General features: G+C 36.2%; 1 protein-coding gene across 2 annotated transcripts in view; it reads right to left on the reverse strand.

Moving 5' to 3' along the window:
* The window catches only part of IPO11 (importin 11), a 214,048-nt gene that overhangs the window by 157,358 nt on the left and 37,467 nt on the right, over positions 1–19,223 (reverse strand). For both annotated transcript variants that reach the window (XM_044224008.1, XM_044224016.1), the window contains exons 4-7: positions 17,858–17,930; positions 16,690–16,893; positions 4,277–4,409; positions 2,397–2,455 (exon numbers count right to left, since the gene is read on the reverse strand). In XM_044224008.1, coding sequence (XP_044079943.1) covers positions 2,397–2,455; positions 4,277–4,409; positions 16,690–16,893; positions 17,858–17,930 — 469 coding nt within the window. The remainder of the gene's footprint in view (positions 1–2,396; positions 2,456–4,276; positions 4,410–16,689; positions 16,894–17,857; positions 17,931–19,223) is intronic.

The following is a 19,223-nucleotide window of genomic DNA, read 5'->3' on the forward strand; positions in this document are numbered from 1 at the left end:
GTTTTCAGCATATAAAAGAAAGACTCAAGGGAAAGCCAAAAACTCATAGAACATAGACAGTTTCCACTAAAAACCACTATTACACTTTATAGGAATGTGATTCAAATTGATTTTTATTCAAAAAAAACCCCAAAACAATGATAAACACAAACTGTCAGTTACATAATTTATGATATTCATAATCATACTGCATATAAAAATGAGTCTTCTGACCTACTGTTTCTACTCTATCACATATTCATTCATAAACTACTGAGCATCTACTATTGGCAGAAACTATTTTAAGCTCTGGAATGGAAAGTGAGTGAAACAGTCTCTGCCTTTATGCAACTTAATGCATTCTGGTGCAGGAATTTAGGAGAAGCTGTCTAATTGGTTTCTGGAAGTGTTTTATGACAGTATGGCAATAAATATTAATAGTTAAAATATAACAGCATTAAAATTATGGCTGATTTTTGATACATATTTTGGTAATTTGATAGTAAGAATCAGTGCTATCAATATGCCTATACTTGAATCAACCATTTCCAAGTCTAATAATTTAGCCTTAAGAAGGCATCAGAAAAGTACACAATGACACATTATATATCCAATTATTCATTCCGACATCACTGAACAATTACAAACTGGAAACAACCTATACACCATCAGTGAATAACTTAGAATTATTTTTTTGTTAGTCATTATCATTACTTTTCTTTTTTTAAAATTATTTTTATTAATATACAATGTATTATTTGCCCCAGGGTTACAGGTCTGTGATTCATCAGTCTTACACATTTCACAGCACTCACCATAGCACATACCCTCCCCAATGTCCATCACCCAGCCATCCTATCCCTCCCCTCCAACCCCCCAGCAACCCTCAGTTTTATCATTACTTTGCAATGAGTAAATGAGTCTCTTAAATACTATATTTAAATTCTAGCTCCAAAGGATAGCTGGGCAGGTAAGTTAGAGGAATCCTATATTAATGTTATCACTTTTTAAAAACTAGCTCACTCACAGTAATCACAAGAATCATTAAAAACATAACCTGTATTACTCACATGAGAACAATATACATGAGAAAAATGACATACTAAGCTGAAGAAAAAGCAAGTCAAGAAACAGCATATGGGTCTTATTTACATAAAACTGAGAAAAAGAGAGGAGTATCTGAAAGACTATGTACAAAATGTCTTAAAGTATACTTACAAATTTTAGCAATATCTTTGATACCAAGTTTTCAAATGACTTTTTTATTTCCTTTCCTTCTGTATTTATCTTTTAAAAAAATAAGCATGTACACTTTTTTAGAACAAAACAGCCATCACACTATAGTGATGTGTATCACCAGCTTTTAAATTCCTTTAACAGTTGGGGCACCTGGGTGGCTCAGTGGGTTAAGCCGCTGCCTTCGGCTCAGGTCATGATCTCAGGGTCCTGGGATCGAGTCCCGCATCGGGCTCTCTGCTCGGCAGGAAGCCTGCTTCCTCCTCTCTCTCTCTCTCTCTCTCTCTGCCTGCCTCTATGCCTACTTGTGATCTCTCTCTGTCAAATAAATAAATAAAATCTTTAAAAAAAAAATTCCTTTAACAGTAGAATTATTATTGCAATCAAAATCTTAATGACAGCCATAGTACACTAAATATTTAAAGCAAACAAACAGAGTAACTCCAGTAAAATCTGGTAGAGCAGACCCAAAGACTCAATTAGATATACCATATTTCACAATTCCTGTTCAACTCCCCAAAGCAACCTACAGAAACCTACAGAAAGCAAGCCATAGAAACCTATAGAAAGCAACATTTTAGCTGACTTAAACTCACTGTGAAAACTAACACAGATCTGAATAAATACGTAATACAATCTCATTTTGTTTCAGGATAAAATATATACAGCTATATACTCTTGTAGACAGAAAAAGTAGATGATGCCATACAAACAATAAATATACATCACAAATGTTGGGCTTAACAATAAGGTTTTCCCTTCTTGTATATATATTTTCAGTTGACTACAGAGAGTACACATAAATGTTATGATCAAACAAAAGAATTCATTTTAAATATCTAAGTCCACAATGGACCTAGAAATGTAGTAACAGCATTCAAATTCAAGAAGTTCACCTCAATTCAAATTATAAATAACACTCTCAATGTATCATGGCACTCTAAGTACTGTCCTAGACTTACTTCCTCCCCTTCACGAAGGAGCTGCTTTTGTGAGAAAAAGGCCGTATATCTAAAAAGTATAGCATAAAATATACCAAATGGTAAAAGGTCACTTAATAAAGGTCACTTAATAAAAACTTACCAATGAACACCAACTAAAAAGAATAAGCTTTAAAACGTTCAGGAAAATACAAAGCACTTTCCCAAAGCCACAAAGAATCAGTAACTGCTTTCACTTACCATCACCTCCATATTCTTATGAGGTTCCACAAATCCATTAACAGTTAATTTACGCAGCACTGTAAAGTAAAATTGAGCTTTATTGCATCTAAACGCCTCATATTTTAACCTATTACAATCATAATCATAAAGTCTCAGAATTGCAAAGCTTCATCAAGATTGGGGGTTACTCTAACTTTATCCTTTCATATAATAAAGAAAGGTAATCCCTGATCACTGGTTTGCTTCCAAGTAGGAAAGACAGAATGATAACAAAATCTTTGTGACTCAAAAGCTATGCTCTTCTCACATATCTTAATTACTACTGTTTCTAAAACTGTACTGCAAAATTTAATTTAATTGCTATAACTGTCAGTACTTCTCACCTGCAATAACCCCTTTAAGTTGAAACTGAGAAAGTTATCTTTATTCAATAACCATGAAATACGTCTCAACAGTGACCAAAGAGCTTCATTTAGTTTTAGACTACCTTAATGAAAATACAGTATCTCCTATAAAGGATATAGAAGCTGAACTATTTCTAAATCTGAAACAGACCACAGTGCTCAAGTATAAACAAACATCACATTTTATGAGTAACTGGTGTACACAGGAAGACAAGCAGGATAAACGAATGGAAGTCAGATCTATATTTAAATCCTACCTCCAGTGTCTACAACTATATTACTTTGGACAACTTTTCTAGATCTCAAAGTCCCTGTCTGTAAACTATGGTTAGTCCTATTTCATGGGTTATGACAGAATTCAGTAATATAATACATGCAACACAGCACAAATCAGTAACACAAAGATGACAGCAGTACCAGAGACTATAAAATTCAAAAAGTCACACCACTTTAAGAGTTTCTGTAATTCTTTCTGGATAACTGTTTCTCTCTCTAAAGCCTTTTAATTTCTTCCTCAAGGATGCTGACAAAACCATCTCCACTCATTTACATAATAACCACCTGTATAATGAATTTTACTTGTCAACAGTCCCTTAAAATCATTCATGCTTTTGGTCTACAAGGTAGTTCACCAAAAGGTGCTGAACAGTTTGAAGTCTGTGCATCCACTGTCTGATCATTGTTAAGTGATGCATGAGAACAGTGCCAAGAATGGAGAATGGCATCTTAAGGTACTAAGGGGAGTATGGTAAAAGGGCTTATCAGTAAAGCCAAAGGATGAAAAATGAACCACAGTAAGAGAACTAAAGGCTGCCTGAGATCAAACTAAGAAACACAAACTAAAAAAGCCTAAGTGCCAGAAGAAAAGAGAGACTGGAAGACAAAGAGAATGAGCCAAGTGTGAGTGTTTTATAAAGGAAAGGAATCTCAGAACACATTTGTCAAGGTAACCACCTCAGGGAAGGTAAAATAGAAATTTAGGCTAAGGGAGACCTACAAGCAAAGCACAGGAAAACACAGGCCGAGATGGTATGCCATCAAGCACCTTCTAAAATCCAATTGAGCAGGAGGTAAAAACAAAAAAGAAGCTTGAGTTCCCATGAAAAACAGACCTGGGAGACAGAGCTCAACTAATACCTGAGGAATGAAGTTTAGTGAAGATAGCACAGGAACAATAAGGATGGGAGCCCAGAAAGAGAAGTGTAAAGTAGAAGCAAACAAAGTAGAAGTATTCAAAAGGAACAAAGTCAGAGCCCTGAGAACCCAGAAATGTGGCTATAACATAAAACTATCCCACACTTATACAAATTAGAGGAAAAGCCATTCTCACAAAAGAAAAACCAACCACAAATAAGACCTTGTTTGTGAGGGAGAGACTAATTAACCACTTACTCTCCCAGGGCAAGTGGGAGCAGATAATCCATCAGAGGAACTATGGGTTGACTCTTTTGAGTTATCTCATTTCCAAAATGAACATATCAAGTTTAATAGTACCTTTCAATGACAGCAGAGTTCGTTCTAGTGAACTTAGAACTGCAGCTTCACTGCCAGAAGAAACATGCTGAAGGAATGTGTCTGTATGGTGATTCCACAGAGAGCAGGCAAAATTATAAATTCCAGAAGCTAACTGCAAAGAAATATCAAGAGATTTGTTCACAAAAAACATATTTCAGTAGTCAACTAGATCGACACAGTAATACATTTCAGTTTTTAGGTCAGTTTTTAATTACAGTTTTCATGTCATTTTCAAAGAGATATGAAATAGTTATGTCATTTATCACGTTTCAAACTTTTTAAGACAGAATGCACAGTATCAAGGACTGCTGGCTACTGCTGTGAACACATATACACACCTAAAATATTTGTTTCTCTTGAAACAGAACTTAGTCTGATGCCCGCACTGCAGTCTGACATTTTCTACTTAAACCTTTTTCTTATACTAGTATGTTGTAACACTCAGTTTTTTAAAACAGTGACAAGACTGTCATTGAGTATAACACATAAAGCAATATACTAAGAAATACAAAAGAATCAGGTTTTTGTGTTCTGCCAGTTCCACCCATTATGGTTTTAGGGCATTTAAAGCAGGAACATACAAACCACAACGCTTCTCAGGCTGCTTTCCTAATACGTTCTGATATTTACAAACCTCACTTTCACACTGGGATGCAATTGGCCTCTGCCACCCAGGTTGAGGCAGAACCATTTCCAGGGTTACCTTCAGCTTTTTTGTTCGTTTTTCCAGAAGGTCTAAGAGAAATCCAGCTGAGTCTATATGGCCATTTAATTTTAATAAAATGAGATGAAAGTACACATGAATGACTAGTTATCAGTAGCAAACTCTAGAACGCTTTTTCTTATTCCAGATAAAAGTACATTATTTCCATTATTTCCACTAAACACTGGGTTTATAGTAATTTTAGGCATCAGAAACCTTTCAGAAATGCAATCTTTTAAATAAAATTTCTATTAAAAAAATTTCATTTCTATTTTTTTAATTCAATAATTTTAATGGCCTGTGCTTACAGATGTAGGGAAAGAGCTTTGCCAAATCCCCATGGTGACTCTGCAAGTATCTCCATAGGCCACAAAAGGCTTAAACCTCAACTAACAAGAGTATCAGAGAACATATTATAATCCTCCTGGAAAACAAGAAATGGAAAGCCTGTAAGGAACTTCTACAAGACCACCTCCTGCTCACCTCTCACCTCCTGTGTTCTGATGGGATTTAAGTTTTCTGACCCATCCCCCTCAAAACAGAGCTGCAGAAAATAAAACCATTTAGTTACGGTGTAGAAGTGGCTCCTTAGCAATGGGGCATCCCACAATTTGCACCTGAGTCATTCAGCCCATATTGCTTTGGTCATTCTTTTTGCTATGTGGAACAAAAATCACAAGGAGTTGGTACCAATGTATCTGATTTCTTTCCTTTATCCAAAGTAAGTAATAAACTGTTGGAATCTAAAAGGCCTCCTATCTTCACTAACTGGTCAGTCAGAGCTTTGGTCCTCCCTTATCTTATGCATATGCTTGAAAGAGGTACAATGACTACTTATTAAGTAAATTCAGCATATTCTCAAATACACGCAGAATATTTTAGAGAGTAAAATCAAATTATTTAATCGTATGTTTCATGATAGTCAAAATAACATAGTGATAATTAGCTCAATACTACTGTACAACAAGCAGCAATACCATTAAAAAGTTAAGGGTCTAAAATTGGTTATCATCCTAGGGAACAATGCTATAAAAGAGAAGCAAACAGCCAATCTAATCAGAAGGGATATTATCTGAAGGAAAAAAAGAAAACACTTCAAAAAACACGTAAGCTTTACTTAGAACTACAGTGAACTTCAATATTTTTCTTAGTAAATCAAGTCCTTTCTGAGAATATTGGGCTAAAATATCTGTCTAGAATTGGAAAATCCATCATCTTAATTTTTATCACACTTACTGGTAAATATAAGTTAGAGCATCCTATACTTTTCCAAACATATAAATCACCAAACTATCTGTCTGCCAGAATAAAGTGAAAGAAAAGAAAGGCATTTAGAGGCAGGGAAGGAATAGTATGGTACATACAGAAAACCTAGAAGCAAAGTTTTAAACTAAAGTATAATTTCTTATTGCAGCAAATATTTCAACAAAGTAAACTGAAGTCTATAGCCCTGGCCATAATTTTTAGACCCATTTTATACCTATGTACTAAATAAGATCTAAGGGGAGACATACCCCAATTTCAAGTAAGAACAGAAAATTATTACACCCTAAAGCAGTCTCTTGCTTACAACTTACATTCCATTTCTCCTTCACATCTCCTCCTTAAAACTATTTGTTTCAGGGTCACCTGTGTGGCTGAGTCTGTTAAGCATCTGCCATTGGCTAAGGTCATGACCCCAGGGTCCTGGGATGGAATCCCACAACAGACTCCCTGCTCAGCAGGGAGCCTGTTTCTCCCTCTCCCTCTGATGCTCCCCCTGCTTGTTCTTTTTCTTTCCCCCTCTGTCAAATTAAATAAATAAATAAATAAATAAAATCTTTTTAAAAATTTCTAAAAACTACTTGTTTCACATTAACTTCTACATATAGGTTTCATTTAAAATGTTCAGGTTTGTCTATATATGTTTTTTCTAATCAGTGTTATTTTAAGTCCCTTGAACTCTTATAAAAGGTATTTCCAGGAAACAAGTATTCATGTAGGTTATGTTAATCACATAATAAAATTAACTAAGTTAACAACAGAATAAGAGCTACTTACTGAACTCTGCACTAGGCAATGCTCTCAGCAGTTCACCTTTATCACCTTATTTAACCACCACAATATAAAAAGTAGATATATACCCTTTTCACAATAAGGAAACTGAAGTATTGAAAGGTTAAGTAACTTGCCCAAGAGCAAAGAATGTACTTAGGAAGAGGAAGAGACAGGTCTGAAACCAAGGAAGGTGCTCAGCTTACTTTTTTTTTTTTTTAAGATTTTATTTATTTATTTGACAGAGAGAGATCACAAGTAGGCAGAGAGGCAGGCAGAGAGAGAGGGGAAAGCAGGCTCCCCACCAAGGAGAGAGCCTGATGCGGGGCTCGATCCCAGGACCCTAGGATCATGACCTGAGACGAAGGCAGAGGCTTTAACCCTCTGAGCCACCCAGGGGCCCCTCAACTTACATTTTTTTTTTAAGATTTTATTTATTTATTTGATAGAGAGAAATCACAAGTAGATGGAGAGGCAGGCAGAGAGAGAGAGAGGGAAGCAGGCTCCCTGCCGAGCAGAGAGCCCGATGCAGGACTCGATCCCAGGACCCTGAGATCATGACCTGAGCCGAAGGCAGTGGCTTAACCCACTGAGCCACCCAGGCGCCCCTCAGCTTACATTTTTAAACCTCTATGTTCTAAAGCTTCTTAATATAGTACATAGCAATTAACTACACAGTAATTTAGTAAAATAAACAAATATTAATTGTATAAATTCTGTTTAAACTTTCTAGTACCAAAATACAAATACTAAGTAGATACTATCCCATACACTCAGAATCAATATAGTAAATCCTGTTCTCCAAAAGTTGTTTAACAGTTCAATAATGGTAGAATCTTCTTTTCATAACAAAAAGGAAAACTGACCCCTACTCACCAAGATCAATACTGCTGTTAATATGGATGCAATAAACTGAATGAGAATCTCACCTAACAAATTCTTCCATAAGTCTCAACACTCCTTTGTACAACACTCAACAGAAAAACACGAACTTTTGTTCTATTACTTATATGAAGTACCTACGCAAGAGAGTTAATATAAACTGACCACTGTTCATATACAAATATATAATCTCTGTATGTATATAAAATTTGGAGCAAGTCCCATTCATCAATCCTAAGAGTCAGTGCCTTTCATCTAATTCTCAATGTACTCCTCTAGCACTACATGCCAGACTCAATAAAGAAAACAACAGTAACCATTCCCTAGTTCTTAATTAAAAAGTAGTATTAAGCTTGAGGGAAAAAAGTTGACCAAATGGAACCTGACACCAGTTGAAGAAAAAAACTTGTAAGGGATAATCTACCACTCTAAATCACTAGCATAACATAACTGAACTGGAGGTTCATCACTAGGGGTGCATCAAATAAAACACAACCCAAGAAACTGTTGAAAGCAAAGAACTTTGTATTATTTGTTACAAATAAGGAGACAAGGAGCTAGCTCTCAAACCACTCTCCCCATGAGGTTAGTGACTTTATTCAATGTATGAAGGGGCAGGAGCAGGAGCTCACATAAGCACTCTGGTTCCACTGTGCTTGTCTAACATGTCAGCATGCCTGCTGGTACATATGTCCTATCTTCCAAAAACTGGCAGAAAGCTCTGCCCACAGGAGGAGGCCTTAGAATTATAAAGAACTAAAGCTAACTTCAGGACAATGCAGCTGGGCTTCTGCACAAGTCCTCACTTCTAATCCAGCTCAAACTGGCTCACATAAGAGCTGTCAGGGGAGATAACTAGCAAGGGGCTCTCACGTGAAACACCTGGTTGGGCCTCCCCTTGGCTGGAACTGCTGGTTCTGCAAAACAAAACAAAACACATTCCTTCCCTGCTTTTGGACCTTCCCCTCCTTCCTTTCGCTAACAGCTTTCAGCTTTAGGCTGACTTACTTGAGATCTCTTCTGTAACTTCCAGTTGCATTCTAGCTAACAAAAACAAGTCACATTTATTTTCAAGGTACTTTACACTAACATTAACAAAATGGCAAAACTAGTGTAACTGTTACAATTTTTTCAGGCACACTTCTATTAGCAGGAGAATACCTCTTTAGAGAACTGGACCATCTGCATATACACAATGTAAATTACAGTACACATACCCAACATAAAATCCTCCCCCTCACTCCCAACACAAAAAAAACAAAATATACCACAGAACATCTGTGAACACTATACTAAACGTTCTTACAGTCACAAAAGTGAAGAAAAGGAAGTTTTTCATTACAGTGGAATCAGTCATTATAATAAAATTCCATTTTCCTCCATAAAATCGTCCTCTTCTCCATTTATCATTTTACTCTAAAACATGTTTAAGAAAGTTTAATAATTCAGATAATCAAAAGTTCTATCCATTCTACCTTAAACAACTTTCAGCAATTTTTGAAATTTTCATCCCTTTTCTTAAAAAATTCCGTAACATTTACAGATATTAAAGGCAAAGTTAGATTTATTAATTCTTCCTACTTTCTAGCTCTGAAAATTAATAGTATGAAAGTATCACTTTAATTAGTCATATAAATATGAAAAGCACCTAAGTAGCTTGGCACACGGCAGGTATTGCTAAATGAAGGCAAACAGCATTTAAGGCAAAAATCAAGAAAGAATTGGTAGTATTGCAGAAATTTTTAATTCATATTCTTCTTTGTCTCATACTCCAGTTCTGGAACTAAGCACCTAATTAAGGACATTAGGCATCTATTAAAGCTCTAATTCAAGATTCTTTTTAGCTAGCTTACAAACAAATGGCCTCTACCCAAACAAAAGATGGCTGTAATGAAGAATAAGCAATGGCACTACCCTTTCAGCCCAAGGGTAAAAGGAGAAAAACAGATAATGAAGGAAGAAACCACAGAATTTGGGAAAAAGCACTGCCAGCTATCCTAGGTAAACAAGTCCTGCACAAGCTTCTAGCAGCTTCAGAAATCACCACCTGATATATGCTTACAGAAAGCTCAGCTGGAAAAGGGAAAATAACAAAGCAAGTACATGAAATAAAAATATTTCTTCTACATTTTCTAATGTAGAAAATTTCTAATGTTCAAAAGTGTGGAGGGGAAAAGGGAGACAATTCAGTGAGACCATATGAAAATAAGCTATTTAACTAAACGTTTTAGGTACTGGCTCACAAAAACACAAACACTTGCATATTCTTTTTCTAAACCAGAAGAAACACTGCCACCCACTGACTGCTGAGTGATTTTTTAACGTAGAAGTACAAAGCCTTCACTCCTTGAATGTCAAAAAGGAACCATTACAGAAGTTTTATTTCTTTTAGCATTTAAAATATTCTTACACCTTTTTAGCTTCCAGGTCATGGTTCTCACAATTTTCTCCTTCTTACACTACCAGTGAAAAACTCTTAAATCAAAGTCTTGTAATTCATCGCTAACAGTGGGGCACAAAATATTACCCATAATCTATAGTTATCAAACTTGCTGGACCTTAATCTCAACAACAAGGAACATAATCAAGAGATGTAGAATGTACAAAATCCTGTAAGACAAGTCAGCCAATTCTTTCACCAAGTGGCATGAAAAAAAAAATGAGTACTATTCTAAATTAAAAGACACTTGAAAGACAACCAAACATACCCACCTTATTCAGTTTTCTGGCTCACACAAACCACTTGTTAGAGTATATCTGAGAACAATGTAGAAAATTTGCTGAAAATATTAAATGGTACTAAAAATCACTGTTTTTATTTTTCTTAAGTTTGATAAAAGTTAAACAACTATAAACAAATTAACTATCCTTCTACAAATGAATACTCAAGTATTTACCACTAAATACTTTAAACACCTTAAGGAAAAAAACGTGAAAAAACAAAAACAGCAAAATGTTAACTGCCAAATCTAAGTGATGGGTATATAGCAAACGTGAAAAAACAAAAACAGCAAAATGTTAACTGCCAAATCTAAGTGATGGGTATATAGCAGTTTGTATTTTTCATTTGCCATCTACATGTTTTAAAAATTTAAAAGAAAAAATATTCAAAATAAGAAATTTAAAAAACGTCTGTATTGGGACGCCTGGGTGGCTCGGTTGGTTGGACGACTGCCTTCGGCTCAGGGCGTGATCCTGGAGTCCCGGGATCGAGTCCCGCATCGGGCTCCCAGCTCCATGGGGAGTCTGCTTCTCTCTAACCTTCTCCTCGATCATGTTCTCTCTCACTGTGTCGCTCTCAAATAAATAAATAAAAATCTTAAAAAAAAAAAAATAATAAAAATAAAAATAAAAATAAAAAACGTCTGTATGACAAAAAAAACTAGTTATTCTGGTAGTAATCAGTTTTTGTTTTAATACAAGGCTTAAATATAAATTTGCTTCCATTGAACCATATATATATAGGTGGCATATATATATATATGGTTCAATGGAGATATATAGATATATATATATAGATATATCTATAGATAGATAGATATATCTATATATATATCAAACTACCAAAATGTCTCAGGACAGAAGCTCCAGTGGGTAAAAGAGCTATCACAAAAACATTTTCCAAATCAAACTGCCAAAGTCTGTCAACAGATACTTACTTATTTCCATTGAGGGACATTCCTAAAGACCTGTAGCATCTGTTACCTACATTTCTTTTTAGTAAACCCTCATTTTCTTTTTGTTCTCAAACCTGCCACTGGTATAGCTGAAGCCCAGGAGGGTCTAAGTTCCCTAAGTCCTCTAATCCTTGCACAGTCACAGACCTGTCTTCTGCCACTGGTACCTAAATGATGCTCTCAGGTATTCAAAGAATCACAATTTGTGAAGGGGAAGAAAAAGGTCAAACTATCCTTCTTCCCACTTGGGACCTTATCTTTTTTCATAACTGTGTTTCAGGCATCTAATACAGTGACCAGCAGAGTAGGAAGCCAATATTTGTCTTGTGGCTAGAAAAAACAATACTACTTCAAGAGCAACTTATGAAGAGAGTTTAGTAGTAAATTTTTTTGAGTTTTTACTCTCCTTTTCCTGAGCCCCCTTTTCTAGGACCCAGGAAATGGTTTGTATACTACAGAAAAGACAAGCACCATGCTATACTAAAAATCTCTTCTGTTCAGTGCACAGCTCCCTACGACCTTTTCCTGGCTCAAACTATCCCAATGAGTCTCTCTCCTCCCTTAAAAGTTCCCACCAAGGGCGCCTGGGTAGCTCAGGTGGGTTAAAGCACCATGCTATACTAAAAATCTCTTCTGTTCAGTGCACAGCTCCCCACAACCTTTTTCTGGCTCAAACTATCCCAATGAGTCTCTCTCCTCCCTTAAAAGTTCCCACCAAGGGCGCCTGGGTAGCTCAGTGGGTTAAAGCCTCTGACTTCCGCTCAGGTCATGATCCCAGGTTCCTGGGATCAAGCCCCTCTCTGCTCAGTAGGGAGCCTGCTTCCTCCTCTCTCTCTGCCTGCCTATCCGCCTACAGATCTCTGTCAAATAAATAAATAAAATCTTAAAAAAAAAAAGTTCCCACCAAAAGGCTCTTTTCCCCCTCCTATTAATGTTAGCCTAGACATACACATAAAAGCTCAAATCCCCACACAGGCTCATAGCAGGAATGACCCTCTATAAAATCTGAAGCCATTCTTTAAATAATGTGTTTTTAAAAGCCAATATAAAATTTGGCAGAGCAAGAGACGAGATCTAGAATCAATATGGCACTTAGTGAGGCAATCAGAATCACCCAAATGAAACTGAAAACAGGGTGCCTGGATGGCTCAGTTGGATTAGGCTACTGCCTTCAGCCCAGGTCATGATCCCAAGAGTCCCGGAATCCAGTCCCGCACTGGGTTCCCAGCTCCATGGGGGATCTGCTTCTCACTCTGACCTTTTCCCCTCTTAGGCTCTCTCTTTCTCTCTCTCAAATAAATAAATAGAATCTTAAAAACAAAGAACAACAACAAAAAAAAAGCAAACAAACTATTTCACCTATTTACTGATTTGCTTAGAAACACACATTTATGGGGTACCTGGGTAGCTCAGTTAAGCATCTGCCTTCAGCTCAGGCTACCCCATGGGTCCTGGAATTGAGCCCCACATCGGGCTCCTTACTCAGTGAGGAGTCTACTTGTCCCTCTCCTTCTCTCCCTCTGCCCCTCTGCCTTCCCCGAACCCAGCTCATGCTCTCTCATTCGCACTAACTCTCAAATAAATAAAACCTTAAAAACAAACAAACACATATTTATGTTTTAAATAAATTTCACTACAGTATAATATCCTGAAGGCTAGAGTTATATCATGTAAGTGGCACCTTGGTACACTCACATATTTAACATTCAAAATTCTATTTGGGAATTTCCCCTAGGGATCATAAGCATGAAGTTAGAGGTTTCCAAAGAGTAAGTATGAAAGTCTCCGCTACAAGGCTGAGTGATCTTAACACTAACCAATCCACCTCAAAGTAGCTATGTGGCTTCATTTTGTTAGCTTATTTAGAACACATACTAACTCATCAGGAAGACTATTCTGAAGTGTGACTGACCTTTGAATAACATGAGGGTTAGGGGCAACACCCACCTCCACATACATGGAAAATTTGTGAATAAATTTTGACTCCCCCAAAACCTAACTATGAATAGTCTACTGTCGACCGGAAGCCTTCTTGGTAACATAAACAGTTAATTAACACATGTATTTTGTATGTCATATGTATTATATACTGTATTCTTACAATAAAGTTAGAGAAAGAGAACATACTACAAAAATAATAAGAACATTTACAGAACTGTATTGTAAAAAGATTCCATATGTAAGTGGATCTGCACAGTTCAAACCTGCGCTGTTCGAGGGTCAACTATACTGTAATGTGGTTTCATCTTGCTTCTGTTTCCTTTAACCCCTACCATGCAAACAATACACATCTGTTCAGTGGGAATTTATTCATCATCAACCCTTCAGTTCTCAAAATTTCTAAGTTTTAGCCTTAAGAGTTAACATCAATATTTTTACATTCAGGTTTCTATGAAAAGCATAGTTTTATAAAAAATCCACTTATGTATCAAATCAAGCTCTATTTTGTGACTGCCAACAATTTTCTCTCAACTGCTGATTCTATAATACGGCACCCCTCAAAAGAACATAATTTATTTTAATGTGAAAGAAAAAGAGGATATAGAAATATCCTCTTAGACATGGGTTGCACCGAGCAGCAGGTTCTACTTTTAAGTGTATGCTGCACTCCTTTGCTAGAAGAACTAGCTCAACTATGACCTCACATTTTTTATGTGGGAAATTAACTCAGAACATGAAGACCACTTAGCATCACAGTAAAAGTATTTTTAAAAGAACTTTCCTATACTTCAGATTACCAAAATAATAGGGGCTACTTTATTAACTAGCAAATCTGTTTTTTTGGTTTTTTTTTTTTTTTAAGATTTTATTTGTTTATTTGACAGACAGAGATCACAAGTAGACAGTGAGGCAGGCAGAGAGAGAGAGGGAAGCAGGCTCCCTGCTGAGCAGAGAGCCAGATGCGGGACTCGATCCCAGGACCCTGAGATCATGACCTGAGCAGAAGGCAGCGGCTTAACCAACTGAGCCACCCAGGCGCCCAAATCTGTTTTTTATAATAATGTCTTCCTACATATATTACCTTCAATTCAATTACACATCTTATACCCCATCAAACCCCTCAGACATGATTGTATTTCCCTCTATACTATGCTCTGTGTTTCCAGGTTCAGCCACTCCAATCCATACTGAAAGGTGCTAAGCTGAATTTTTTTCCAAGTATCTTAGGCTTTACATATCCTCCCAAAATTCCTGCTCTTTTATACTATGCCACTTTGAAATCTGGAAGGTACCTAAGAACAAGTCTCCTCTTCTACTTTACCAGTTACTGAGCACCACCCACTTTTCTGCATCCTTCTGGGCTTGACAGTAAGACTATAACAATAAAGACTTCAATTTTCTCTCTCATGAAACTCACAGTGAAGTGGATCTCAGAAAGATAAGTCAACAATTCTAAATCAGCACCATGGAATACGATGGAATACAATGCCTAAAGTACATACAGGATGGTAGGAAGACCTGTATTTTACAACATACAGAGAAAAACAGCCTCCTCATACTACAAGAAAACTGACCAAGAAAATTGAAGGGCTCAGAAAGCTAACTCAAACAAGCTATCCAGAATACAGTCTCTGATTAGATACGATTCCTAGAAACTGCTTAGGCTAAATATAAATTATACCTGAAAACTAAAGCAACACATTAGGAGAATACAACTTGAGAAAGCTGAACTACGAATTCAGACTTCTGAGGAAGGGTACTCTTTCATAAAATAATCGCAACCCTCAACCTTCTAGACATCTGACTTGGGAAAAGAGCCAATATAAAAGTAAGTGGAAGAGTGTAAGATGGAGATAAAGTTGAGCAAAATCAGCAAGAAATTCACAGAAAGATCTGAGAGAATAACCAGTCCATTTCTTAAATCCTAGTTGGATAGCAAGCAAAAGCAATGATTTAGAAAACAACCTTCAACAAAAAGAATTTCTCTTATACTCAACATCCTTGGATAAACCTAATATTGGCTATTTAAACCAACTGGGTTCAAAGTAGAGAACCTAATGTGATTCTGGCTTAGACTCTGATATATGTAAGAAATACCTGGGAAGACTGTTACAAATGCAGAGTCCCAAATTATATCCTCAAAGTGAGGATTACAAAGGCAAACATGAACACTGTTAAAAATACTATGAGGGGGGCGCCTGGGTGGCTCAGTGGGTTAAGCCGCTGCCTTCGGCTCAGGTCATGATCTCAGGGTCCTGGGATCGAGTCCCGCATCGGGCTCTCTGCTCAGCGGGGAGCCTGCTTCCTCCTCTCTCTCTCTCTGCCTGCCTCTCTGCCTACTTGTGATCTCTCTCTGTCAAATAAATAAATAAAATAAAATAAAAAAATACTATGAGGGCACCTAGGTGGCTCAGTGGGTTAAGGCTCTGCCTTCGGCTCAGGTCATAATCTCAGGGTCCTGGGATCGAGCCCCGCATCGGGCTCTCTGCTCAGCAGGGAGCCTGTTTCCCCCTCTCCCTCTGCCTGCCTCTCTGCTTACTTGTGATCTCTCTCTCTCTCCATCAAATATATTAAAAAAAAAAATAAAATACTATGAGACTCAGTAGTGTTACATGGTACAGTACAAAATTTAGGTTGAACAATATGAAAATCACTACTTTAATAAGGTGAAAATAATCAAATACAAAAATGTCAAAGTGAATGAAAAAATGCAGTCTCTTCAAAAAATGGTGCTAAAACACCCAATAAAGGGCTCTCACCCACCACTTCTGTCAGACTCCTTGCCTACATCTGCCCTACAGGCAACAACTGCCCAGGAATGTCAATTTTAACCTTCTATATTCCAACTCTATCCTTCATAAATGTTCTCTTTATCACAGCTTCTTGTTTCCATCTGAACCTCAAAAACCTCAAAACGGTCTCTGCCTTCAGACCATTTCACTACCAACCAATCCCTGCTTACTGGCAACTAAGCAATCTTATTCATCACTATCCAGTTTAAAATCTTACAAATGTTCCCTATTATACTAAAGCTTTTAGGGCCACTGGAAAGAATTCATAGTCTTTGATTAAAATATTTAGAGGGGTAAAACTACAGGCATTTTCTTATCAGTAGCAGTTTTCCTAATCAAATTTAGCTATGTTAAATCACTTACATCATAAAACAATTTCCTATCAGCAGCCAGTCGTTTGGAAGCCAGAGTCTTGGTAACATGATAGAAGGTAAGTAATGCTCTGTGCTGTCGAAGATCATCTTGGACTTTCACAGATTCTATAAGAGTGGGAATCAGTTCAGGCCACTGTCTAGGACAGTCCAATCGAGCAACTTTCGCAATTAGCACTGCAATCTGAGTTGCAATCTAAAGGGAAAAAAATTAATCATCAAAAATAAACATATGTAATCAAATCAGCAGATAAGGAATGCATTCAGTTAGTTAGTTGATGGTTAGTTAGACATTGGACAAAAGTAAATAAAATTTCCCTAAAGACTGCTTACTGAACATAGTTATTCACCAAGTATGGGCTAGAATCGAGGCTAGATTTTCTTCATGTAACTTCTCCCAAAATATTACATTCCAACAGACTAAAGGAAGAAGTAGATATGAAAATCTAGATGTCTTCTTTTAAATACCAGACACTATGGCAATATGCAAAAAAGCACAACAATGCTACTCATCTCACTAAATATTGGGGAAAATGCTATGGTTCATCCCTTGAAGTTCTATTATGCTAACAACTGATGGTTTCATTATTTCAATTAATATTTTTCAATTTGTTTTCATTGCTAACACAGTAAGTATCAAAGATACAACTTTTTAAATATTCAAATTAATTAAGTGTAATAAATAGGAACTTGTAAAAATCTAAGGATTTTTGTAACTAGTAGCAAAACTTACTCTTTTAAGAAAAAGCTCACTCTGTAGGATAAAAAAAATTAACTGTGTAATCTATTATCTAACCCCCTCAGTGTACACAGTGAGAATCAAAAATGTGATGGATGAAGGAATAGAGAAGACATCCGGTAGTGTAAAGAAAGGAGGGAGGAGAATAACAAATCATTAAAATCAATTTCTAAGACAATAAATATATAGAGACTTGATTCCAATAGTGTGTATCTTAAAATGACTTCTGAATTTTAAAACAAGAGCTGAATATAACCAAAATTCTTAATAGCTGGAACCGAATCTCAGAATTTAAAACCCATAAACGTCACAAATGGACATTATAAAATTTCATTTTTAATGCCAAAAACAAAATTAATTTGGGAAAGAAGTAAAAAGTAAGGCAAAAGAAAGAATACTTAGCTTTCATTTTCTCACTAACCTGGTTTACTGGTTCATTGAAGTTGGTGATTAACCCTGCACGCAAAGTAGATTTCTCCTCCTCTGACAGAGCACTGTAAAAAGATTTAATTATTATGCAAAAGAATGCTACCTAAAAATAAACAATGGTAAACACTATTTTGAATTTTAACAATAAAATGCCTTGGAACAAGTGATTCTGATTACATTTGCTAAACAAACAGAATTATTTCCATTACTTACAATATTGGCACATCAAATAACTCATAAGCACAAAACTCCTTCACAAGGAGAAAAAATATGAAGCAGAAAATAGTAAACAGTAGAAAATAAGACAAATCCAGAGTAAGAAATGTGGTATTTTGACATTTCCTTAATGGGTATATAAATAGTTACCTAAAGAAAACTTAGTCGTTGCTAAATGAAATGTGTATTCCATTGACTTCTTTTATAAAATTTGAGTGAGGTTATTCTATGAAAGATCAAAAATCAAAGAATATCTGAGATGAGGGACTTACTAGAAATCAAATAGTCTTAGCAGACAACAAAAAGAAATAAAATGCTTCCAAATCAGCAAAGAAGTCAAACTCTCACTCTTTGCAGATGATATGATACTTCATATGGAAAACCCAAGAGTCCACCCCAAAACCGCTAGAACTCATACAGGAATTCAGTAAAGTATCAGGATATAAAATCAATGTACAGAAATCAGCTGCATTTCTATATACCAACAAGACAGAAGAAAGAAATTAAGGAGTCAATCCCATTTAAAATTGCACCCAAAACCGTAAGATGTCTGGGAATAAATCTAACCAAAGAGGCAAAGAATCTATACTCAGAAAGCTATAGAATACTCATGAAAGAAATTGAGGAAGACATAAAGAAATGGAAAAATGTTTCATGCTCATGGACTGGAAGAACAAATACTGTGAAAATGTCTATGCTACCTAGAGCAATCTACACATTTAATTCAATTCCTATCAAAACACCATCAACTTATTTCAAAGAAATAGAACAAATAATCCTAAAATTTATATGAAACCAGAAAGGACCCTGAATAAGAATGTTGAAGAAGAAAATCAAAGCTGGCAGCATCACAATTCCAGACTTCAAGTTCCATTACAAAACTGTCATCATCAAGACAGTATGGTACTTGCACAAAAACAGACACATAGATCAGTGGAACCAAATAGAGACCCCAGAAATGGACCCTCAACTCTATGGTCAACTCATCTTTGACAAAGCAGGGAAGAATGTCCAATGGAAAGAAGACAGTCTCTTCAACAAATGGTGTTGGGAAAATTGGACAGCCCCATGCAGAAGAATGGAACTGGACCACTTCCTTACACCACACACAAAAATAGGTTCAAAAGAGATGAAAGACCTCA

This window comes from Neovison vison, chromosome 1 (genome assembly GCF_020171115.1).
Source record: "Neovison vison isolate M4711 chromosome 1, ASM_NN_V1, whole genome shotgun sequence".
Classification (NCBI taxonomy): Eukaryota; Metazoa; Chordata; class Mammalia; order Carnivora; family Mustelidae; genus Neogale; species Neogale vison.